At 45.4% G+C, this 25,742-nt stretch overlaps 1 protein-coding gene across 1 annotated transcript in view; it reads right to left on the reverse strand.

Moving 5' to 3' along the window:
• Positions 1-25,303, reverse strand: part of LOC129838310 (decorin-like) — a 34,340-nt gene extending 9,037 nt beyond the window's left edge. Inside the window, exons 1-3 of the mRNA XM_055905217.1 lie at positions 24,832-25,303; positions 14,727-14,965; positions 3,424-3,536 (exon numbers count right to left, since the gene is read on the reverse strand). Of these exons, the coding sequence (XP_055761192.1) occupies positions 3,424-3,536; positions 14,727-14,946 (333 nt within the window). The 5' untranslated portion in view covers positions 14,947-14,965; positions 24,832-25,303. The remainder of the gene's footprint in view (positions 1-3,423; positions 3,537-14,726; positions 14,966-24,831) is intronic.
• Positions 25,304-25,742: the final 439 nt, after the last annotated feature.

Raw genomic sequence — 25,742 nt, forward strand, 5'->3', positions numbered from 1 at the left:
TTTATTACAGGTCAGAAAGCTATACACGTGTAGAGGTCACACGATGGCCCAGAGGAGAATAGTTTCCATGGCACCTGGGGAACATTGGTACCTGGATTCCTGTGGTTAAAACAAATGAGTGAACGTGGTTTACAGTGCTGTTTCCTTTGGTAGACTATATTTAGGATCTTTGATCTGAGTTAAACATGTTAGTTATATACACTGCTCAAAAAAATAAAGGGAACACTTAAACAACACAATGTAACTCCAAGTCAATCACACTTCTGTGAAATCAAACTGTCCACTTAGGAAGCAACACTGATTGACAATAAATTTCACATGCTGTTGTGCAAATGGAATAGACAAAAGGTGGAAATTATAGGCAATTAGCAAGAAACCCCCCAAAACAGGAGTGATTCTGCAGGTGGTGACCACAGACCACTTCTCAGTTCCTATGCATCCTGGCTGATGTTTTGGTCACTTTTGAATGCTGGCGGTGCTCTCACTCTAGTGGTAGCATGAGACGGAGTCTACAACCCACACAAGTGGCTCAGGTAGTGCAGTTCATCCAGGATGGCACATCAATGCAAACTGTGGCAAAAAGGTTTGCTGTGTCTGTCAACGTAGTGTCCAGAGCATGCAGGCGCTACCAGGAGACAGGCCAGTACATCAGGAGACGTGGAGGAGGCCGTAGGAGGGCAACAACCCAGCAGCAGGACCGGTACCTCCGCCTTTGTGCAAGGAGGTGCACTGCCAGCACCCTGCAAAATGACCTCCAGCAGGCCACAAATGTGCATGTGTCTGCTCAAACGGTCAGAAACAGACTCCATGAGGGTGGTATGAGGGCCCAACGTCCACAGGTGGGGGTTGTGCTTACAGCCCAACCCCGTGCAGGACGTTTGGCATTTGCCAGAGAACACCAAGATTGGCAAATTCGCCACTGGCGCCCTGTGCTCTTCACAGATGAAAGCAGGTTCACACTGAGCACATGTGCACGTGTGACATACGTGACAGAGTCTGGAGACGCCGTGGAGAACGTTCTGCTGCCTGCAACATCCTCCAGCATGATCGGTTTGGCGTTGGGTCAGTCATGGTGTGGGGTGGCATTTCTTTGTGGGGCCGCACAGCCCTCCATGTGCTCGCCAGAGGTAGCCTGACTGCCATTAGGTACCGAGATGAGATCCTCAGACCCCTTGTGAGACCATATGCTGACACATGCACATTTGTGGCCTGCTGGAGGTCATTTTGCAGGGCGCTGGCAGTGCACCTCCTTGCACTAAGGCGGAGGTACCGGTCCTGCTGCTGGGTTGTTGCCCTCCTACGGCCTCCTCCACGTCTCCTGATGTACTGGCCTGTCTCCTGGTAGCGCCTGCATGCTCTGGACACTACGCTGAAAGACACAGCAAACCTTTTTGCCACAGTTCGCATTGATGTGCCATCCTGGATGAACTGCACTACCTGAGCCACTTGTGTGGGTTGTAGACTCCGTCTCATGCTACCACTAGAGTGAGAGCACCGCCAGCATTCAAAAGTGACCAAAACATCAGCCAGGAAGCATAGGAACTGAGAAGTGGTCTGTGGTCACCACCTGCAGAATCACTCCTGTTTTGGGGGGTTTCTTGCTAATTGCCTATAATTTCCACCTTTTGTCTATTCCATTTGCACAACAGCATTTGAAATTTATTGTCAATCAGTGTTGCTTCCTAAGTGGACAGTTTGATTTCACAGGAGTGTGATTGACTTGGAGTTACATTGTGTTGTTTAAGTGTTCCCTTTATTTTTTTGAGCAGTGTATGTTAGTAGTTTGGAATATGATCAGGAAATCAGCTCTCCAAAAAAAGTACACACACACACACACACACACACACACACACACACACACACACACACACACACACACACACACACACACACACACACACACACACACACACACACACACACACACACACACACACACACACACACACACCCCTAAGATCCCTCTTGTCTCAAGAAAATCCAGAGATAAATCAGATTTCCACTGCTTCGCTCAGGCTGATACTTTTGCATGTATAATACGCCTGTTAGGATGTCATCCAACAAAACACCGCTTCAAGTTCAGCTTCAGTGTTTTCCCTTTAGCTCTCTCCTACCCAAGACATTCAGGTTTCTACACTCACTTCTGATGTATACTTTGAAAGGATGTCAACATTGCACTCCCTAGAAGAATTGATACAACATGGCGAATTGTGAATCAATGTTTTTTGGAAAATGCAAAAAATAAGGGGCCAATCAGTATTTGGTGAAAAGCTGCAACAGAATGGACATCTTGACTATTTAGTGGACATATTGAGGGTTTAGTGGACATATTGAGTGTTTAGTGGACATATTGAGTATTTAGTGGATATACAGTATTAAGTGTTTAGGGAACATATTGAGTGTCTAGTGGACATATTAAGTGCTTAGTGGACATATTGAGTGTTTTGTGGACATATTAAGAATTTAGTGGACATATTGAGTGTTTAGTGGACATATTAAGTGTTTAGTGAACATATTGAGTTTTCGTGGACATATTAAGAATTTAGTGGATATACAGTATTAAGTGTTTAGTGAAAAAAATGAGTGTTTAGTAAACATATTGAGTGTTTAGTGGACATATTGAGTGTTAGGTGGACATTTTTAGTATTTAATGTACATATTGAGTGTTTAGTGGACATACTGAGTGTTAGGTGGACATATTGAGTATTTAGTGTACATACTGAGTGTTTAGTGAACATATTGAGTGTTTAGTGGACACATTGAGTGTTAGGTGGACATTTTGAGTATTTAGTGTACTTACTGAGTGTTTAGTGGACATATTGAGTGTTTAGTGGACATATTGAGTGTTTAGTGGACATATTGAGTATTTCGTGAATATACAGTATTAAGTGTTTAGGGAACATATTGAGTGTCTAGTGGACATATTGAGTATTTAGTGGACATACTGAGTGTTTAGTGGACATATTGAGTGTTTAGTGGGCATGTTGAGTGTTTAGTGGGCATACAGTATTACGTGTTTAGTGGACATATTGAGTGTTTAGTGGACATGTTGAGTGTTTAGTGGGCATACAGTATTACGTGTTTAGTGGACATATTGAGTGTTATGTGGACATATTGAGTGTTAGGTGGACATATTGAGTGTTTAGTGGACATATTGAGTGTTAGGTGGACATATTGAGTGTTTAGTGGACATGTTGAGTGTTAGGTGGACATATTGAGTGTTTAGTGGACATGTTGAGTGTTTAGTGGGCATACAGTATTACGTGTTTAGTGGACATATTGAGTGTTTTGTGGACATATTGAGTGTTAGGTGGACATATTGAGTGTTTAGTGGACATATTGAGTGTTTAGTGGACATGTTGAGTGTTTAGTGGGCATACAGTATTACGTGTTTAGTGGACATATTGAGTGTTAATCTCTTACTTGGAGTCCCTTCAGAGTCTTGAAGTCATTCTCCTTGATCTCAGTGATCTTGTTGTTCTGCAGGTCCAGCAGGGTGCTGTCTGCAGGGATCTCATCTGGAACACTCTTCAGCCCTGCAGAAGAAGAGGAAGGAGAATAGAGATACTCACAGACCGAGACAAAACAGGAAGGAGAGGAGAGATACTTCTAGGCCAGCCCGTTGAAGCTAGTTTCATAGCTCCATGTGACTTTAATTAATTAATTTACCCATTTTTTTTATTTCATTGTATTTTACATTCAATTTTAGAGTTAATGATGTTGAATGAAATTAGGTTTGGCCCAACCCTGCCATAAGCATTTGTGTGCATGATGACGCATGACAAGGAGTGTGTGTGTGTGTGAGAGTGTGCATGCTTGGCTGTGTGTATGGTATGTTTGTCCAGGTGACAGGACACTTCCTGAGCTGTGCTGCAAATGTGTCTGCTAGCTGATGGGAAATGAAGTTCGCAGTAGAGCGTGGTCGAGGGATTATGGCGCATTCACGTGCTAGTCGGAACAAGGAAACTAGGACATTTCAGACTTGCTAACTGGTTGTAGTTATACACGTGCCGCGTTCAACCAGTTAGCAAGTCGGAAATGTCCAAATGTTTAGCATGTCAGCAGTGAATAACCCCAAAGAACCAAAGTATGATGTGTTTCATGGTAATAGTCCAGACATGAGTGATACCAGATACACCATGAGTTAGCATTGAAACAATCTATGGCACACAGTGTGGAAATGGGACTCAAAATTAATTTCTGTCAATTTCCAGTGTCCACATACCTGAACACTGACCTCATTGCATGCAGTTTGGGTTGGAGAGAACATTGTATTATTTGGCACTGAGACAGTAAATGTCACCTGTCTATATGACTGGTAAACCAGAACCATGTGTTCTGAGGGAGAACACTGAGGGAATTATGAGATGGGGTGAGGTATACACTATGTAGATGTATTGGGTAAATGTTGTATTTTTGTGTAATATGATTCTGTTCTATTATGTTCTATTCTAAATGTTCTATTATATTCTGTTCTGTTATATTCTATTCCATTCTATTCTATTCTATTCTATTCTATTGTGTCCTATTCTATTCTATTCTATTATTTTCTATTCTATTGTGTTCTATTCCATTCCATTCTATTGTATTCTATTCTGTTGTGTTATATTCCATTCCATTATATTCTATTATTGCATATTCTACTCTATTCTATTCTGTTCTGTTCTATTCTATTCTATTCTATGGGTATTGTTTTAAATAGAGGGAGAACACAGAGAGCTACCACAAGTCATTTAAACAACACTGAGGGTCAAGGTTCATATGGCTGGTTTCCATTCTAGAGGAAGGCGGTTGTCTCTAGAATAAACTGTTTAGTCATTCAGGGCTTAAATGCTGTGTCTTTTAAACTCCACATATGCAGACACACTTTGGCTTAAAAGCTTTGAGCACGCCCCACTTACACAAACATTCTCTTCAGCTCAGTTGGCTTTTCTATCAGTTTCTCCTACAATGCCCAAGCCCCACAATCCTCCACACAGCTGTCTGTGGTAGGCTCTCACTGTGTGGCATATCACCATTGTGCTCCCTCTCTCCATCTCCCACTCCCACTTAATATCTTACATTCTCTCACTCCTCATGTCCTTCTCTCATATCCCTTCACCCTTCCATCACGTCTCTTTCTCATCTACTCGCTCCCCTTTTACATTTATCGCCTGCTCTCTCTCCTCTCGTTACATCTCCATCCCCTCTCTCTACCTCAATCCGTCTTTGTTATTCTTCTTCTCTCTCTCTCGCTCTCTCTCGCTCTCTCTCTCTCTCTCTCTTTTCCACTAGCAGCGTGAGGTGAACCACATGGCATGAACCACATAGCTCAACCACGTCAGAGCTGACGTGGTTGGTACGGTAAACAGTTTGGAGAGAATGTGTCTACGTGTAGGAGAGGAGGACAGGGATGAGAGGTCAGTTACTGAGAGTAAGGTGGCAGGAACATCTGGTTGAGATGTTTAGACTCAGGGTTTTTGTCCTCTGGAAGGATTGGAAAAGAAAGACTGAATAGCAGACAACAGACTTCTGCTATGAGCCACCTGTGTGTAATGGATGTATTTATAGTGCCTCTGGTCACACTCACTGGTCCCAACCTTTAATAACAAAGGGAAAAACATTACAGATGTAAAGGCAGTCAATGTTGTTCTCCCCCTTAGACGAGAAGGAGCATGGATAGGACCAAGATGCGGATTGAGGGAAATAAGCCATCTTTTAATGACAACAGCAAACAAGACACTACGAAACTACAAAACAACAAATGTGACTAACCTTCAACCGTCCTGTGAGGACACAGGAACAAACACCCACAAAACCCCAGTGAAACCCTGGCTGCCTTAGTATGACTCTCAATTAGAGACAAACGATACACACCTGTCTCTAATTGAGAATCATACCAGGCCGAACACAAAAACCAACCTAGAAATACAAAACATAGACTGCCCACCCAAAACACACGCCCTGACCAAAAACACATACAAAAACAACATAAAACAGGTCAGGACCATTACAGAACCCCCCCCCTCAAGGTGCGAACGCCGGGCGCACCAGCACAAAGTCCAGGGGAGGGTCTGGGTGGGCAGTTGACCACGGTGGTGGCTCAGGCTGAGGGCGAGGTCCCCACCCCACCATAATCAATCCCCGCTTCTTTATCCCCCTCCCAATGACCACCCTCCCCCTAACACCACCTAAATGAAGGGGCAGCACCGGGATAAGGGGCAGCACCGGGATAAGGGGCAGCACCGGGATAAGGGGCAGCACCGGGATAAGGGGCGGCAGGTCCTGGCTGAGGGACTCCGGCAGGTCCTGGCTGAGGGACTCCGGCAGGTCCTGGCTGAGGGACTCCGGCAGGTCCTGGTTTAGGGACTCAGGCAGGTCCTGGTTTAGGGACTCCGGCAGGTCCGGGCTGAGGGACTCCGGCAGGTCCGGGCTGAGGGACTCCGGCAGGTCCGGGCTGAGGGACTCCGGCAGGTCCGGGCTGAGGGACTCCGGCAGGTCCGGGCTGAGGGACTCCGGCAGGTCCGGGCTGAGGGACTCCGACCGGTCCGGGCGTAGGGACTCCGGCAGGTCCTGGCTGAGGGACTCCGGCAGGTCCTGGCTGAACGGCTCTGGCAGGTCCTGGCTGGACGGCTCTGGCAGGTCCTGGCTGGACGGCTCTGGCAGGTCCTGGCTGGACGGCTCTGGCAGGTCATGGCAGGACGGCTCTGGCAGGTCATGGCAGGACGGCTCTGGCTGGTCATGGCAGGACGGCTCTGGCTGGTCATGGCAGGACGGCTCTGGCGCTAGGCAGACGGCAGACTCTGGCCGGCTGAGACGCACTATAGGCCTGGTGTGTGGTACCGGAACTGGAGGTACCGGGCTGAGGGCACGCACCTCAGGGCGAGTGCGGGGAACAGGAACTGGGCACACTGGACTCTCGTGGCGCACTCTAGGCCTGGTGCGTGGTACCGGAACTGGAGGTACCGGGCTGGAGACACGCACCATAGGGAGAGTGCGTGGAAGAGGAACAGGGCTCTGGAGATGCACTGGAAGCCTGGTGCGTGGTGTAGGCACTGGTGGTACTGAGCTGGGGTGGGAAGGTGGCGCCGGATATACCGGACCGTGAAGGAGGACACGTGCTCTTGAGCACCGAGCCTCCCCAACCTTACCAGGTTGAATGGTCCCCGTAGCCCTGCCAGTGCGGCGAGGTGGAATAGCCCGCACTGGGCTATGCAGGCGAACCGGGGACACCACCTGTAAGGCTGGTGCCATGTACGCCGGCCCGAGGAGACGTACTGGAGACCAGATACGTTGGGCCGGCTTCATGGCACTCGGCTCGATGCCCAACCTAGCCCTCCCAGTGCGGCAAGGTGGAATAGCCCGCACTGGGCTAAGCACGCGTACTGGGGACACCGTGCGCTTTACCGCATAACACGGTGTCTGACCAGTACGACGCCCTCTTACTCCACGGCAAGCCCGGGGAGTTGGCTCAGGTATCCAACCCGGCTTCGCCACACTCCCCTTTAACCCCCCCCCAAGGAATTTTTGGGTGAGCCTCTCGGGCTTCCAGCCGCTCTGCCTTGCTTTTGCCTCATAAAACCTCCTCTCCGCTTTTGCTGCCTCCAGCTCCGCTTTGTGGCGGCGACACTCCTCTGGCTCTGCCCAGGGTCCTTCTCCGTCCAGAATCTCCTCCCAAGTCCATTCCTCTTTTCCCCATTGCTGTAGTTCCTTTTCTCTCTCCTCAATCCGCTTGGTCCTGTTATGGTGGGTGTTTCTGTAAAGGCAGTCAATGTTGTTCTCCCCCTTAGACGAGAAGGAGCATGGATAGGACCAAGATGCGGATTGAGGGAAATAAGCCATCTTTTAATGACAACAGCAAACAAGACACTACGAAACTACAAAACAACAAATGTGACTAACCTTCAACCGTCCTGTGAGGACACAGGAACAAACACCCACAAAACCCCAGTGAAACCCTGGCTGCCTTAGTATGACTCTCAATTAGAGACAAACGATACACACCTGTCTCTAATTGAGAATCATACCAGGCCGAACACAAAAACCAACCTAGAAATACAAAACATAGACTGCCCACCCAAAACACACGCCCTGACCAAAAACACATACAAAAACAACATAAAACAGGTCAGGACCGTTACAACAGACTACAAAGGGAAGCACAACTGAAAGCTGCCCAGTGACACGAGCCTACCGGACGAGCTAAACTACTTCTATGCTCGCTTCGAGGCAAATAACACTGAAACAGGCATGAGAGCACCAGTTGTACCGGAAGACTGTGTGATCATGCTCTCTGCAGCTGATGTGAGTAAGACCTTTAGACAGGTCAACATTCACAAGGCCGCAGGACTAGACGGATTACCAGGAGGTGTACTGCGAACATGCGCTGACCAACTAGCAATTGTCTTCACTGACATTATCAACCCCTCCCTGTCCGAGTCTGTAATACCAACATGTTTTAAGCAGACCACAATAGTGCCTGTGCCCAAGAACACTAAAGTAACTTGCCTAAATGATTACCGTAGCACTCACGTCTGTAGCCATGAAGTGCTTTGAAAGGCTGGTCAGGGCTCACATCAACACTATCATCCCAGAAACCCTAGACCCACTCGAATTTGCTTACCGCCTCAACAGATCCACAGATGATGCAGTCTCTATTGCGCTCCACACTGCCCTTTCCAACCGGGACAAAAGGAACACCTGTGTGAGAATGCTATTCATTGACTACAGCTCAGCATTCAACACCATAGTGCCCTCAAAGCTCATCAATAAGCTAAGGACCCTGGGACTAAACACCTCCCTCTGCAACTGGATCCTGGACTTCCTGACGGGCCACCCCGAGGTGGTAAGGGTAGGTAACAACACATCCGCCACGCTGATCTTCAACACAGGGGCCCCTCAGGGGTGCGTGCTCAGCCCCCTCTTGTACTCCCTGTTCACTCATGACTGCACGGCCAGGTACGACTCCAACACCATCATTAAATTTGCCAATGATACAACAGTATCACCTTATCACCGACAACAACGAGACAGCCTATAGGGAGGAGGTCAGAGACCTGTCCGTGTGGTGCCAGGACAACAACCTCTTCCTCAACGTGATCAAGACAAAGGAGATGATTGTGGACTACAGGAAAAAGAGGACCGAGCACACACCCATTCTCATTGATGAGGCTGCAGTGGAGCAGGTTGAGAGGTTCCTTGGTGTCCACATCACCAACAAACTAACATGGTCCAAGCACACCATGACAGTCGTGAAGCCACCGTGACAGTCGTGAAGCGCGCACGACAAAGCTATTCCCCTCAGGAGACTGAAAAGATTTGGCATGGGTCCTCAGACCCTCAAAAGGTTCTACAGCTGCACCATCGAGTGCATCCTGACTGGTTGCATCACTGCCTGGTATGGCAACTGCTCGGCCTCCAACCGCAAGGCACTACAGAGGGTAGTGCGAACGGCCCAGTACATCACTGGGGCCAAGCTTCCTGCCATCCAGGACATCTATACCAGGCGGTGTCAGAGGAAGGCTCTAAAAATTGTCAAAGACTGCAGCCACCCTAGTCATAGACTGTTCGCTCTGCTACCACACGGCATGCGGTACTGGAGTGCCAAGTCCAGGTCCAAGAGGCTTCTAAACAGCTTCTAGGCCAAAGCCATAAGACTCCTGAACATCTAGTCAAATGGCTACCCAGACTATTCACATTGTCCCCCCCCCACCCGTCTCCATACCACTGCTGGTCTCTGTTGTCATCTATGCATAGCCACTTTAATTAACTCTACGTACATTTACATACTATCTCAACTAACCGGTGCCCCCGCACATTGACTCTGTACCGGCACCCCCCTGTGTATATTGGTTATTTTTTACTGCTCCTCTTTATTTGCTTGTTACTTTTATCTCTTTTTCTTATCCATATATTTTTTAAACTGCACTGTCGGTTAGGGGCTCGTAAGTAAGCATTTCACTGTAAGGTCTACACCTGTTGTATTTGGCACATGTGACTCATACAATTTGATTTGAATCTTCCATTAAAAGTAAGAAAATCAATTAAAAAAATATGTTATGTGAATTAGTTTGTTCAAACTTGGGAGCATTTCCATAGCAATGTCACGGATAAAATGGCTGGTCAGATCGTCTCAGTGCTCTGCAGATTATGTTTTCATTGAAGAAAGTCGGCTTGGCTGATACATAAGTAAGTGAGAGAAACCAGAGATTGAGATAGTACGCTCTGTTCTTGTTGAGATACTGGCACTGTAACATGACCTCTTGACAAGTGGCAGACTAGAGAAATAGGAGCTGAATGCCAACATAGTCCTTTATTGTAGCAATTTCAATGAAAGACAAATTAATGTGATACCAAGCACTGCCCTGGCCTCTCGCCCTCATGCCTTCAGCACATCCAATCATTAATTGCAACGTTTATGCAATTTCCAGCCATGCAATCCTTTTTTTGGGGGGTGTACAGTAACTTTCTCTCCTTGTGAGGGGAAGGTCTGTTCAGTCATTATGGGTCTGATTGTCCCTGAGTTGAGCGTGAGTTTTCCATGACGTTGTCCATTCACAGCAGCACAGTGTAGCTACATCTGTCAGCAATACTAGTAATGACTCATTCCAGTCAGGCAATTGGGAAAAAGAAGGGCTTCTGTCATCCACAGCACCTGTTGACACATAGGGACCCAGTAAATCAAACTCTCCTAGATAGGATAGTTCAAGGCAACTGGGAACATTATCTCCCTGTCGGATGAAGATCTTTGACGACTGTAACATCAACCTGTTTTTAATCTAAACCTTAATGAAACCTAGCATTTTTTATGAAGAGTCTTGTGTTCATAAAACCTAATTTCCTAACTCAGAAAGAAAGGAAGCTGTTTTGATAGTACACCACCAGGGTTGGGGAGTAAGGGATTACAAAAAACATTAACTGTAATCTGTTATGTTACCAGCAAAAATATTGTAATCAGATTACAGATACTTTTGAAAAACTAGATGATTACTTTGAGGATTACTTTTTAATTCAGAAAGGATGTTTGAAAAAGTAAATCTTTAACACTTCTCTCTTTTCTCAGTGTCATTTAAATCAACATTGACAAAAGGAGCAAGTATAAATTTGTTCCCCCTGAGTGAGTCTGACCACAGGTCAGAGACCACTATGATGACACACCAAATGTGTTTGATGGATCGAGGGAAAAGGCTTTTATAGGCTTTTGTAGGCTACAGTCCAAGCTACGTCTTCCAATGGTACGACTGCTGTCAGCATCCAAAGATCATACAACTTGAATAAACGTTTGAAGGTAAGGATGACAGCAGTGGTGTAGTCTACGGCGATACGGATATCACTTATTATTGATCTCTACTTAGCGCATTAATGTGAATCACACTGCTGCTCTCTCATTTAGCTATTTGCGCCTTACGGATTGTGGATGGCTGTTCATGTAATGAGTGACGCTCTCCTCATCCTCGGATGAGGTGAGGAGAGAGGGATCTGAAGACCAAAACGCAGGCTTTGGGAAATAAGCCATCTTTATTATACAATATGATGGCAACACGAAACGAAACAAAACACTTTCAAACTACAAAACAAGAAAACGACGTTGAACGAAACCTGAACATAAACTTACATAACTAAACATAAACTTACGTACAGGAAACGGACGACATCGAAACAAAACGAAACAAACAAACGCTACAGTCCCATGTGGTACGAACGTACATACAGACATAGGAGACAATCACCCACAAACAAACAGTGAGAATGCCCTACCTAAATATGACTCTTAATTAGAGGCAAACGCAAACCACCTGCCTCTAATCAAGAGCCATACCAGGCAAACCAAAACCAACATAGAAACAGATAACATAGAATGCCCACCCAACCTCACGTCCTGACCAACTAACACACAAAAACTAACATAAATAGGTCAGGAACGTGACAGTTCACAAATCTAAATGTGTATCTGAACCCAATAATGTTTGAATTCAAGAAGTTTAAGCTGTCTATCAATCATTGTTTTTGAAACCAGTGGACAGCCAGTGAAAAATGTGTCCTTGCAACAGCTGCATAGTGCGAATCCACCCTTATGGAATAAATGTGGGGCTTTTATTGCTCAATCTAATTCATGCTGAAAAAAAATAATAAATCCATAGGCCTAATCGACACATGCTCAAACTTGCACACTTTTGATATACTTAAAGGGGCAGTCTGTAGTTGCTCCATCCATTTTTGGACTTGTAAATTATATATACAGTATGTCCATTAATTCTTGAAGAATATAACTTAGAAATGCCTCATGAGCTTAGTTCAACTGTCGTACCCCATCAGAACTCAAAATATAAGCTTGTTTGTAAACATTATAAATGTAAACAAACACTGTATAGCCTCATAACATGATTACATTTTTTGTTGTTGTTGTATTAATCTGAGAATGGTTATATCACTCCAGGCCCATCCCTCAGCTTTTAACCAAAACAGAGGCGGGGAAGCCGTTTTGTTATTGTTTCATCTGTGGATTTGCCCTTTAAACAGCTGAATATTATTAACATATCAAAGTGTCATCAACAAAAAGGTAAACAATAGGCCTATAACAAAAAATGCAGCATATGGCATTCATTTTTTACATATAAATAGCACCTTTCAGTAGTGCTCAAAACATGCCATTCCATGAGCGCAGCATTTATTTTTTAAACTCGAATCAACGATCCCAATTAGACCTCCATGACAACAAAATCATAAACAACAGAGTAGGGCTCGCTAATAAGTCCTTAGTTTTAGGGTCATGCTCAGGTAAAACAATTTGGCTAATCTATACTTCCAAGTCCTATTCTTAACGATCAAGGGGTATAACATTTATTGGAATGACTGGAATTCTAATAGACTTTGGTTTTTCATGTAAAGATATAATTTAATCATATTATTATATGTAGTAGAAAGCGATGGGTTAGAAGAAGCCAACATAATCAACCCATAAAGTAAAATTGTATACTTTAACACTGATTTATCCTGTTATAGATGTCGTTCAATTGGTAACATACATTTTTGTCTTCTTCTAATGCCTCTTAAGGGGAAAGTAATCTAAAAGTAACAGAATGTAATCAGATTACGTTACTGAGTTTGGGTAATTCAAAAGTTACATTACTGATTACAATTTTGGACTGGTAATTAGTAACTGTAACGGACTACATTTAGAAAGTAACCTACCCAACCCTGACCACCACAATGCCTGTAGAGTAATTGCCAAACATATTTTTTAAATAAATGTATTGTAACTACGTCTGGTGAATGTCTAGACTAAAAGCCTCTGCACTACTTCCTGCTTCATCTCTGCACATACACATTTGATAACTGTAGCACGCACCGCCAGCTGGACGCCTGCAGAAATAAGGCCTTGTGCTAACTTTTCCTTTTTCATACAGTTTTCTAACTGTAAAAGGGGGTGACTTTGGATGGAAAGGAAACCAATCGAGCCTCCTCCGCTCCCCTCCCCTCCCCTCCCCTCCCCTCCCCTCCCCTCTCAGGCCTGTGTGTGTGCCAGCAGGTCTGGGGAACAGATGCGGTCTCCAGGCCAGAGGGGCCGGTCCCGGAGATGAGGATCCAACTCTGGGGCTCCTGGGAGACTTTCAACGCTAACAGGACTCGGTGAGGTAATGGAACCAGCCCTTTCCTGATCATTAGTCTCTCCATCTGTCTGTCGGAGTTGTTCTGTCTGTCTGTCTGGCTGCGTGGGTCAGTCTGTGTCTTTCTCTTCCTCCACTGGAACTCACGGTTCCCTTGATTTCCCTCCTTTCTTTCTCTGTCCCTCTCCCTTCTTCTCTTTCACAGTATCTTTCTTTCTGTCTGTCTGTTTCTTTCTTTCTTCTCTCTCTCCTCTCTGTGTATACATCCCAGTCCATCTGTATCTCTCAGTCTGTCTTTGTCTGTCTCCAGTATTCCTTCCCTGCTCCTCCCTTTTAAAACAAGAGTAAAGCCCAAAAACGAACCAAACTCATAGAGAAGAGAAGAATTGCAAAGTTATACAGGCTATATAAGCTACAGCCAAACAACTGGGTCAGTGACTTCCCTTGGCTGAGCAGTAGTCCTAGAGATGAGTCAGGCCAAAGCATAAGGGGGAATGAAGCAAATAAACAGGATAATCTCGCAAACAATTAAGAGGATCAAGTAAATCATTTTAATCGTGTGGAAACAGAGCGCCAGGCTAATTCGTGTCAGAGTTCGTTTGCCTCCGGTGGGGATGGAGAAAGGAGCGATCTGACGGAGAGAAAAACAACCGTTAGAACATTGGGCTTGTTAAACCGGGGTGAGTTCGAGACTTTCCCAAGCCCCGCTAACCTTTTATATCCCTGCGTCTGCGAAAACAATTAGGAACATTAGAAAAAGGCCAACGTCCCAGCAAAACTATGTCATCGTCGCGGAAGAGCGTGAAATTCGCACCATCTGAGAGCGTTTAAAGTGGTCAGACTGGGGCGATATTCTTTTAGGCCAATTAACGAGCTGTTGATGGGTAGATCAAACACCAGACACTCTTTGAACATTTCTCTGAGGTCCCCAGATGGAGGGAACACCTCTTTGGGAACCAGGAAGATGTATCTTGTAAACTAAGGGACTGCCTCAGTTAGACAAGAGAGGGAGAGAAGAGCTGATGCAACAGGTTGTCTGTATTACACTGACAAATTGACCTCAGCTCATGAAAACACATTGAATGACAGAAGTACATACTGTTATGATATTAAATAGAATTGACTGGGAGAGTGTCTCACCTAAGTCGGAGCACTGCACCACACGCAGGTGGCACTGGCAGCGGAAGGGGCACTTGGGTCCTTCGGGCATGGTGAGGATGTCCACGCGGGGGTCGATGGGCACCTCTGGCGAGCCAGAGCCCGCCTCATCCTCCATCATGAAGTCCAGGAAGCCCGACTGGCGGAAGGGCAGTGACCAGCACGCTGTGACCAGGAGCAGGGAGAGACAGGCTGACCTCATGGTGCCTTTGTCCGGGAGCCTAGGGGGGAGGGAAAAAGTCATGGCTTAGAGGTGGTAAAGGATGGGGGCAGAGGTGAGAGGTTAATTAAGGTGTTCTACTTTTAGCAATAAAGAAGCTGTTTTATTGTATTCCATTGTTCTCCAAGCGTTGCTGACTCTCCTGTCTCCTTCAGTTTGCTCATCAACTCATGCACCTGGGTTCCAAAGCCAGGTAGTGGCAGTGATCCCTTCCCTAAGATGGCAAGGATAGAAAGAGGCCAACCTTTCATTCAAGTAAAGGGTTGTGAAGTGTGTGTGGGGGTGACATGGAGAGAGGGAAAAGGAGAGCGGGTAAAGGTCAGAGGTAGGAGGCTATAGGCTAGAAGGCCAAGCACCTGGAGTTGCTTAGGTTTGTAACAGGTCAGAAGGGGGAGAATGGCCTATTTACCTAAGAAAGGTTAAAGAGGAGAGGTCAGGGCAAAGCTAAGAACATTGGGAAATGTATCAATCTGTAAAATGGGGGACCACCAAGGCTGTACCAAGTGTATGTGCACTTTCACAGGGCAGAAACAGTAAGTATGTATACATATTAATATGGTAACGATTTGTGAAAAACATCTTGTCAAACCAATGACTGATTACTGTATAATTGTACAGGAAAGTAATTTGTACTTATACTGTTTTCCTTGTTTATCTCTCTCCATTTCAAGGCCCTCTAAGACTATAGAAAACCAGCCATATACTGTGAGAAATCTTCTAGTCTTCTTCTCTGACCGACAAGTCATGACCGCAATGGTCATCCATTCCAGTTTTTGACCCACCATTTTTGACCCACTCAAGCCTTCTGGCCAGTCCAGTCACACAAAACCCACTCTGTCCAGTCAAACTGACCCAGTAGTCCAAGCCCAGACAAACACAGCCCGATTACTGTACTGTATTTTCAGTTCTCTCCAACTGGTTCAGGGTCAGTGTTATTATTCGGCTCATGATGTTTGTGGTTACACACCGCCCCTTCAATTACTTTGGGACCAAAGAGAGAGGCGGGTCTGCTGGACCTTTGCATGACAGACAGATTGCTGGGTAGGTGACTGTGTGTGTGTGTGTGTGTGTGTGTGTGTGTGTGTGTGTGTGTGTGTGTGTGTGTGTGTGTGTGTGTGTGTGTGTGTGTGTGTGTGTGTGTGTGTGTGTGTGTGTGTGTGTGTGTGTGTGTGTGTGTGTGTGTGTGTGTGTGTGTGTGTCCGGTTCTTAGGGTGGCGTCAGGTCAATGGGAACAGGATCAGGCCTGACGGCGGCTCTCTCTGAACATGCAGGGTAATTATAGGTCTAACCCACAGCCATCACACAGACAGACAGAGCTACATTACAGCACTCAATGGGAACAGAGTTCTCCGAGCATACTGTATCTGGGATCAATTTCATGAAAAAAAATGTATGACAAAATTGAAGGGTTGATGGATTGAAATGGAATGGGTTCCAACTGTGTGGCATATGCCTCTGCTCATCTTAATATGGGTGGACGAAGAAAACAAGGATTCAATTGGATTTTACTTGTTATGCTGTGACTGACTTCTATTGTCCATGGAGGACTGAGCCTTAGCCTATGGAAACATGTTATTAAGTAGCCTTGCACGAGCCTTGGCTTATTCGAGCTGGAACGACTCATAGGGCAGGAGCCTATCTGCTGTTTCTGTAGCGTGAGGGAGCTTGATGTAGGAGGTACAACCCTGGAAAGGCTGCTAGTCTATCATCTGTAACGTGAGGCAGCTTGATGTACAAGTACACCCCCTGGACAAGATGCTAGTCTATCACAGAGCCTTACCTCCATTCTATCTCAATGCTGAGTGCCAAGCGAGACAAATCAGGTCCCATTTTTAGTCTTTGTTATGACTCAGCCAGGGATTGAACTCACAACCTTCCAATCTGAGTTGTGCCAATCTGAGTTGTGGAAATGTGTTGAAACTCAGAGATAAAACAGATCCAATCTTAGCTGAACAGTAGAGCACAAGAACATGTTGGTCCAATCTCTTTGAACAGGGCAAATCTTGGCTCGAGGTTTAATTTATCTATAAGTCAATATGTAGGGGAATCCATAATACCCTGTTAGTTGTCTTGCCAAGATGGTTCGTCTTTTTAAACCTCCATTGGTCTGAGAGCAGGAAACCAAATAGAGATAGCAGGAAGGAATGCTGTACTGATTTGCGTAAGGGTCATTCCACAAAAATAGTGCATTTTAAAAGCCTGTTATATTAAATGAAAATACAATAAATCCAATTTTTTATATGATAAAGACTTGCTAAAGTGCAAAGATTCTGCATTTTGACACGTCCCTCTGTGCACATAACATGTCAACCCTGTTACCCATAGATAGACATGCTAGAAATGTTACAACAATTGATTTTGTTTTATGATTGTCACTCCTTGTTGCACACGACACACTTCCATTCCCCCTGTCACAAGGAGATTTATGGCTGATTTAAGATGAAATCACACGTTTAAAAAAAAATAGTTACACTTCTTAAAAAGCACTGAATTGGTGGAACGACCCATATAGTCCTTAACCACTAAGCATTGATCTTGATCTCCTCAGCGTTTGGACGTTAGCCACTGCTGGAGGTACATGCAGGCAGGCACACACACGTACACATGCACACGCACACACAGAGGAATTCATATTAAAATCAGCCTCCTGTGTGTCCTCCCATTTCTAGGTGATAATAAACATTCCTGAGACGTATTAAAACAAAGCAGAGCAGGAGGGAAGAGATACCAATCTCCTTGAAGAGGGAGATCTGTCAGTCATGTTTTTATTAAACACTATAAGACCGCTAATGAACTCCTGTACTGGCACATTAGCAACAACTGTATAATACTACCTGCTGATTGGTTGGTAATATGCTAACCGAACAACGCCACATCCAATGTGGTGCTAGTAATGATCAAAACTGACATGCATGTCTAGGTTAGCTCATGTGTACAGGCAAAGTACGATAAGGATTTGACACAATTGTGAGAAAAATGTGAATAAGGAAACGTTTGAAGCTTGCAAACCATGCAAACCATGTCAATCAAGATCTTGATTCCAGTCCATTTAGTAGTAAGGTGTAGTAGCCTAACTGCAATGAATGCATTTCCATTCTTTAACTAATCTGTATTCTAGAGAGGCTGAGCGATGCCACGAGACCAGTAATGCATAAGGGAGCTTGTCACAGTTTGGTTGAACCTGTGCAGGCAGACACATCCCATTAGACGTCCCACTGAGCCCCAGGCATTGGCTCTTTCATCAGTAGTTTCCTCAAAGATATCCAGGAGAGAGGAGGGGAGAGGAGAGAGGGTGGAGGTACAGCTTCACAAGCATAAAGAACTGATCTGGCGAGGCACCCATGGTGCACCTGGAGCCTCCAATGGTTAGATCACAGACGGCCCTAAAAAAACATGCTTCGAAGTGCAAGTCTGTGTGTGAACCTAGAGGGCTGTGTCCGCGGCACGCCACGCCACGACAGAGCCGATCCTCTGCTAAACCACTTTGAAAAAACCTGCCACCGTCAGCACTCTCTCCTCAATCTCCCGTCTTCAGACAACTGCTTGGCAATGTCTATTGGGCCAGCAAGGCTCTCTCTCTCTGTGTGTGTGTGTGTGTGTGTGTGTGTGTGTGTGTGTGTGTGTGTGTGTGTGTGTGTGTGTGTGTGTGTGTGTGTGTGTGTGTGTGTGTGTGTGTGTGTGTGTGTGTGTGTGTGTGTGTGTGTGTGTGTGTGTGTGTCTCTCTCGCTCTCTCTCTCTCTAATTGATGTTTTGTTTTGGTGGATCCTATGAATGAGTTCTCAGTGCACTTCTAATGACTAATTGCAAAGGGCTTTACACTGTTTGTTGACAGCTGTATATGAAAGGCTTTGAGGGCTGAGGTGCACAATGCAAAGTGTGTTAGTGAAGGCCTTACATGGGTTCAGTCAGTGTCTAGGTATCTAGACCACACAGTGTTGTAGTTGACCCTGCTGTAGGGTAAAGTCTCCGGGAAGAAGTTGTCGGGGATCTAAGGACCATTCGATATAGTTGGTTAAATAGCTAATAGCTTTTTGCAGTTACTTTTTTGTCTCATCACATACGCTGCTGCTACTGTTTATTATCTGTCACTTTATTCTTAGTTATATGTACATATCTACATCAAATACCTCGTACCCCTGCACATCGACTTGGTACTGGTACCTTGTGTATGTAGCCAAGTTATCCTTACTCATTGTGCATTTATTCTTACTTTTATTAATACATTTGATTACTTTTCTATTATTTCTTTATTTTCTATCCCTCTGCATTGTTGGGAAGAGCCAATAAGTAAGCATTTCACTGTTAGTCTACACCTGTTGTTTACCAAGCATGTGATTAATAACATTTGATTTGATTTGATATGATCGTGGTTATTTTACTAGTGTATACTGCAGAGTAAAACATGTACTTGACATCGATAAGAATTATTGATCTGGATATTGTTTGATGGCTTAGGGAACTTGAATGGGCAGTATAGTGTGGTACATTACAGTGTGGTTTACCACTCAAGTTGAGTTAGTCTCATTGACGTACTGGGCAATGCCCACCAAGATGCTTTTGCACATTGGCACGTTTGTTGAACTCTATCACCATTCGTGCCGTTCTGTTGATGCCCCCCAAAATCACGTCAGAGCCATCTTTTTGTCTGCTTGTTACAGTAGCAAAGGCAACAGGGCCAGATACTGTTCATATGCACTCAAGCGGACCTAACCTATCAATTATTTGTCTTTTAATGAGGTGACAATTAGCGTACGTTAGTCACCTTGTGTCACCTGGTCAACATCACTGTGATTACTAGAACGAGATTGATTAGCGATACCATTGACAACAAACACGTAAATAGCGACACAATGACGTCTATCCGGAGAAGATTTGATGGTCAACTATAAATTGACACATATTACGGGGTCCAATTGAATCTAGAGAGTTTTAGTGGTTATTTTCCAGCCTTCAAAGTTTGTGTCCTCGATAAAATGTGTAAAAGGAGGTGTGTCTTCATACTGTGTGTGTGTGTGTGTTTTCATACCATGTGTGTGTGTGTGTTTTCATACTATGTGTGTGTGTGTGTGTGTGTGTGTGTGTGTGTGTGTGTGTGTGTGTGTGTGTATGTCTCTTCATACTATGTGTGTGTGTGTGTGTGTGTGTGTGTGTGTGTGTGTGTGTGTGTGTGTGTGTGTGTGTGTGTGTGTGTGTGTGTGTGTGTGTGTGTGTGTGTGTGTGTGTGAGAGTGTGTGTGTGTGTGTGTGTGTGTGTATGTGTGTCTTCATACTATGTGTGTGTGTGTGTGTGTGTGTGTGTGTGTGTGTGTGTGTGTGTGTGTGTGTGTGTGTGTGTGTGTGTGTGTGTGTGTGTGTGTGTGTGTGTGTGTGTGTGTGTGTGTGTGTGTGTGTGTATATGTGTGTGTCTGACTGCCTGTGTTCAATAATCGAAAGGTGGAAAGGTAGGAGCAGTCAAAAGACACCCTCTCATCCTTTCATTCCTCCTCCTCCTCCTCTCATTCTCTGTAAGGCCTGAGGGCTGTGTTTTGTCAGAGCAAGTCTGATCTTTCTCTCTGAGAGGAGGGGTGGGGGTTGACACTTCCTTTCGTTGCAGCAGCCTTGTCAACCCCCCTCCCTCCCTCTCTCCTTCCCTCCTTCCCTCCCTCTCCACTTTCTCTAAAAATCTGGACACACTTCTGACAAGTCTCAGGCAGGAAGCAGATTAGAGTAGAGACACCATGTAACATATCTGTCTCATTATTCCCTCCACACCTCTCTCTCCATTTCTCTCTCTCTCTCTCTCTCCCTCTGTCTCTCTGTCGCTCTTTCTCTCCCTCCATCCATCTCTCTCTCTCTCTCCCTCTCTCTGTTTCTCTCTCTCTTTCTCCCTCTGTCTCTCTCTCTCCATATCTCTCTCTCTCTCTCCATCTCTCTCTCTCTCTCTCTCCATCTCTCTCCCTCTGATTCTCTCTCTCCCTCTGTCTCTGTCTCTCTCTCCCTCTGTCTCCGTCTTTCTCTCGCTCTCTCTCTCGCTCTCTCTCTCTCTCTCTCTCTCTCTCTCTCTCTCTCTCTCTCTCTCTCTCTCGCTCGCTCGCTCGCTCGCTCGCTCGCTCGCTCTCTCGCTCTCTCTCTCTCTCTCTCTCTCTCTCTCTCTCTCTCTCTCTCTCTCTCTCTCTCTCTCTCTCTCTCTCTCCTCTCTCTCTCTCTTGGACACCATGCAGTTGTATTCCATCCATGCCACATGTACAGTATGTAGGTCATCAACCCATACTCATACCTTTCCAAACTTGTGCAGCATTTGCGAGAGGATGACAGAGACGGTATGTTGGACTTGTTTTGTGTCTGAGTGACTGACAGGAGACAGATCTCAAGACAACAATTCCAACCCTCCTATCCCCTACCACTACCTCTACCCTCCATGACTCCATTCTACTCCAACTCTCCTTGACCAGGGTCTCAGTCTTCTGTCTCCGGAGGGCCTGTCAGTAACGAATGCATGGGATGTATTTACAAGGCTACGAGATGTCTGAAACATGTGTGCCCCCTTTAAACCCATCAACAACTCAACGTGTCAACCCCTCCCCAACCAGACGCAGATACCCAGACAGTTTGAACCATTTCCAGTCCTCAAGACCCAGTTTGTCTGTCTGCGTGATTGGTCTGACTTTCCATATTGAAATCCTACTAACGGGTCTCCAATTGTCATTGTTTTTTCCCTAAAGACATTTCCAAAGACATCTGAGTTCAAGAGAGTTTATCTATATGGGGAGAAAACCAGAGATCCATCCAAGAAGTAACTGGGCAGATGGGCAGATTGGGCACTACAGATAATATACCAGCGCTTTGTCAACAGGAAATGCCTGCATCACTAACCCCTTCAGTGGTCACAATAGTTCCCTAACAGAGTGATTTCCCCACGTCAAACCCAGAAACTCTCCCTGGATCCGTTTCAAGACCAACGTCTGCGAGCATTGCATTTCTTTGGGAGAACTCCAGAGATATTCAGAAATCAGGTCATAAAAACACATATATCGTTGACAGACCGCAGAAAGCCCTGAAGCTTCTGTGCTGTTTTGGACCATTGTAGGAGAAAGCCAGTGAATGGTTACACCACGTTTGAACCGTTCATTGAGAAGTATTGTATGGCTGACATTTATATATCCATGCTTGTATTATCTACAGCCTGTATTATCTACAGCTTGTATTATCCACAGCTTGTATTATCTACAGCCTGTATTATCTACAGCCTGTATTATCTACAGCCTGTATTATCTACAGCCTGTATTATCTATAGCCTGTATTATCTACAGCCTGTATTATCTACAGCCTGTATTATCTATAGCCTGTATTATCCACAGCTTGTATTATCTACAGCCTGTATTATCTACAGCCTGTATTATCTACAGCCTGTATTATCTACAGCCTGTATTATCTACAGCCTGTATTATCTACAGCCTGTATTATCTATAGCCTGTATTATCTACAGCCTGTATTATCTAGAGCCTGTATTATCTACAGCCTGTATTGTCTACAGCCTGTATTGTCTACAGCCTGTATTGTCTACAGCCTGTATTATCTACAGCCTGTATTGTCTACAGCCTGTATTGTCTACAGCCTGTATTGTCTACAGCCTGTATTGTCTACAGCCTGTATTATCTACAGCCTGTATTGAACATCTACTCTGCTGCCCAACCTACTATTTTTCTCTTTCTCCTTTTCTCTCTCTTTTCCCTCTCCCTTCATCTCCCATAGATTGAGACATTTTTTCTTCGACCCTTTGGCAGTACAATTTGCTTTTTGGACAGAGCACTGCTGGAGAATGGAACTTTATATTATTCCAATGAGGGAAAAAATCATTTGTGGCTAACGTCCATCTTTCAGCTTATTGTTCTCTCTCGGCCTGGACAGTTACAGTCCAGACGGGAAAACGTGGCCCCTGGGCTCAACGCGGGGCCTCTAAAGACCCATCTTTTACTTTTCTAATACAGAGCTAACCAAACTATACTGTACAAGTTAGTCCAAACAAACGAGACTTCAACATCAACGACTCCATCAACATGCCACAACATGTTTAGGTTGAGGTTGTGGAGAGGACTAGGGGTGGACTAGGAAAACAAGTCCTGTCCATCCTCCAACTCATAATCCCTTCCTCTCCCCTCTGTACTCCAACTCCAGTTCAGCCCTGTAAAAAAACTCCCTCTGTGTTGGAGGATGTTGGCAGTTAGCTGGGAGTTTTGCGGTGTCTTGCAGGGAAGCCATCAGTCATATCTCTCTGTGATAGAGGAAGCTGTACTGTTAGTGGATTAATAAGGCTTTGGGTTGCCAGGTACTGCTTTTTCTTTTCCCCTTTCTTCGACTTCAAAGCAGGTCCTCCCTTTAATTTTGGTTGCCCTGGGCGATTTGGGTCTGCAGCGCTTCCATCAAAGCAGAGTGGTCACGAGGCGGTCTGAAACGGTGCGTTAATGTTGATGTGAAACAGAACAACAGTACAACAAGTTAAATAAACCATTTCAGATGGATTTGTTTTAGTCTAAAATGCCCTGGATGGGTTCATTCTGATGAACTGCTGCAAGGGAACTGTAATGTCTTGAGGCAATACAAAGAAATCCTTGTTGTTGTGTGTTCATTTCACTTGCAGGATCTCCAAGGGCCAGAGGGAGAGTACAACAGAGAGACAGCAATGCATTAAAGTGCTACAACTGAAGAAAAGGACACTGGTAAACTTAATGGGTTTTCCACCAGGGCCAGTTACTGACAAGAGAGGAGAGAAAACTCTCCAGGGACTTCACATCAAAGAAACCTCTTCTCTTTCTCTCTATTCCTCTGCCCACAACACCTCTGAATGCATGTAAAACCATAAACAAACACACTGGACAGTTTGATGGAAGGGAAAACCACATGTACAACCACAAGCCAACTAACTGACAAAACAGCTCACTTGCTCAAGTGCCTTGAGGGGTAAAAAACTAAAAACCGCTAGCCGAGGGATAAACCAATAAAGTCAAGGAAAGATAACATGGTATCCTCTTTTGGATAAATAGGGTAGGGTTTTCTAATACATTGGCATGGGAGTGAAGTGCTAGCATCAACAGTAGCACCACACCCCCTCCCTATAGCTGGTGCTGTCTTCATCATTCTGTAGGCTATCACATGGTCTGGTATGGGAATAATTAGCTATGGTCTCTCCTCCCTAAGCCAGTCCTGTTGTGAGACTAAGACCTGGCCACGCATCTAGTTTAGAGGGAGCGCGCACACACACACACATGTACACACACACACACATGCACACACACACGCACACACACACACACACACACACACACACACACACACACACACACACACACACACACACACACACACACACACACACACACACACACACACACACACACACACACACACACACACACATGTACACACACACACACACACACTAACCCTACGCCCACACAAAACAAATTTGCAATATCATGCACAAACGCATCACTTTCATGATATGTCTGGGATGACTCATGTCGTACATTCTAATTGAATGTATGTGCAAAAGCATTGAAATGAACAACCGTTCATGACCAGTTCAACCACAAAATGCACACAGAGTCTGGCGATAGAGTTAAGGAATGAAGGAACATCAAAAGAGCATCCACATCACAGAACCTACCAAGCCATTAGAAAACCTCAAACCACAAGCACAGCATCACCATTTTACTAACCAAGTCTGCACGTTTGGTACCCCTGAAACACAAGAACCCCAATTCCAAATCCCTTTTAACAATTCCCCTCACAATCCCCCTCTCTTCCCACACTCCCCAGGCCTATAATCCAGTCCTTCCCGAGTTTCCCCCCCCAATATCCATCCCCTCTATCTATCAGTGTGTTATCCTACCTGTGCTCTTCAGAAGTGTGGGAGAGAGAGCGAGAGAGTTAGAGTGCGCCGAGGTCAGATGGTCTTCCTTCCAAATATCCAGTTGGGGCTATAGGCTGAATCACTGTGAGCCTTCTGCACTGTGCTGCAAGGGGCCGAGCGATAATTGCACTGAGAGCGCGCGCAGCCAAGACCAAGCAGGTGTGCTCTGTCACGGGCGAAGGGGAGGAGGAAGGGGCTGAGAGAGGAAGAGAGAGAGGGAGGGAGCTCCTGTTAAATTGAGACACTTGGTGGAGAGAACTTCCCCCAGCAAAAGAGAGAGAGAGCGCGCTCCAAAAACAGCTGGAAATAGAGGGAGAGAAAAGAGAGGAAAATTTCAAAATGAACAGTCACAGAGCGATGGAGAAAAGAAGAGGAGAGTGGAGGGAAGAAAGGAGAGAGAGCGAGAAATGGAGGGAGAGAGAGAGGCAGAGTTAAGGCAATAAGCAGTGACTAGGCTGGCAGGCTCCCATTCAGTACCATCTGGTAATGATAGGTCCTCCAGGGCTCAGTTCAAAAACGCCCGCTACTCTCTGCCTTTCTCTCACCAACTTTCTTTCTTCCATTTTTCTCCCTCCCTCTATCTCTCTTTCTTTACTTTGGTGAAATTCAAACTAATTTAACACAGCCGACTACCCCTCTGCCTTTGTTTAATCCCACACAAGCATTCAGTCCACCCTCCCCCTTCACCCCCCATCTCTTGATTGGGTCGGTTTACTTATTTACACGTAACCAAAAGGGACAAGGGGACCTTGTCCGTTGTCCCCCCCCGAGGAGGGGGATCTTAGTTCCTAGTTCTCCCCATCCCCTGGTTTACCCTCCATGTGTCACATCTACTTTAGGTCTATAATTCCCTCTCCGGCTGGGCTCAGGGTTGGTCTGTCTGACTAACA

Source organism: Salvelinus fontinalis, chromosome 39 (genome assembly GCF_029448725.1).
Source record: "Salvelinus fontinalis isolate EN_2023a chromosome 39, ASM2944872v1, whole genome shotgun sequence".
NCBI classification, from domain to species: Eukaryota; Metazoa; Chordata; class Actinopteri; order Salmoniformes; family Salmonidae; genus Salvelinus; species Salvelinus fontinalis.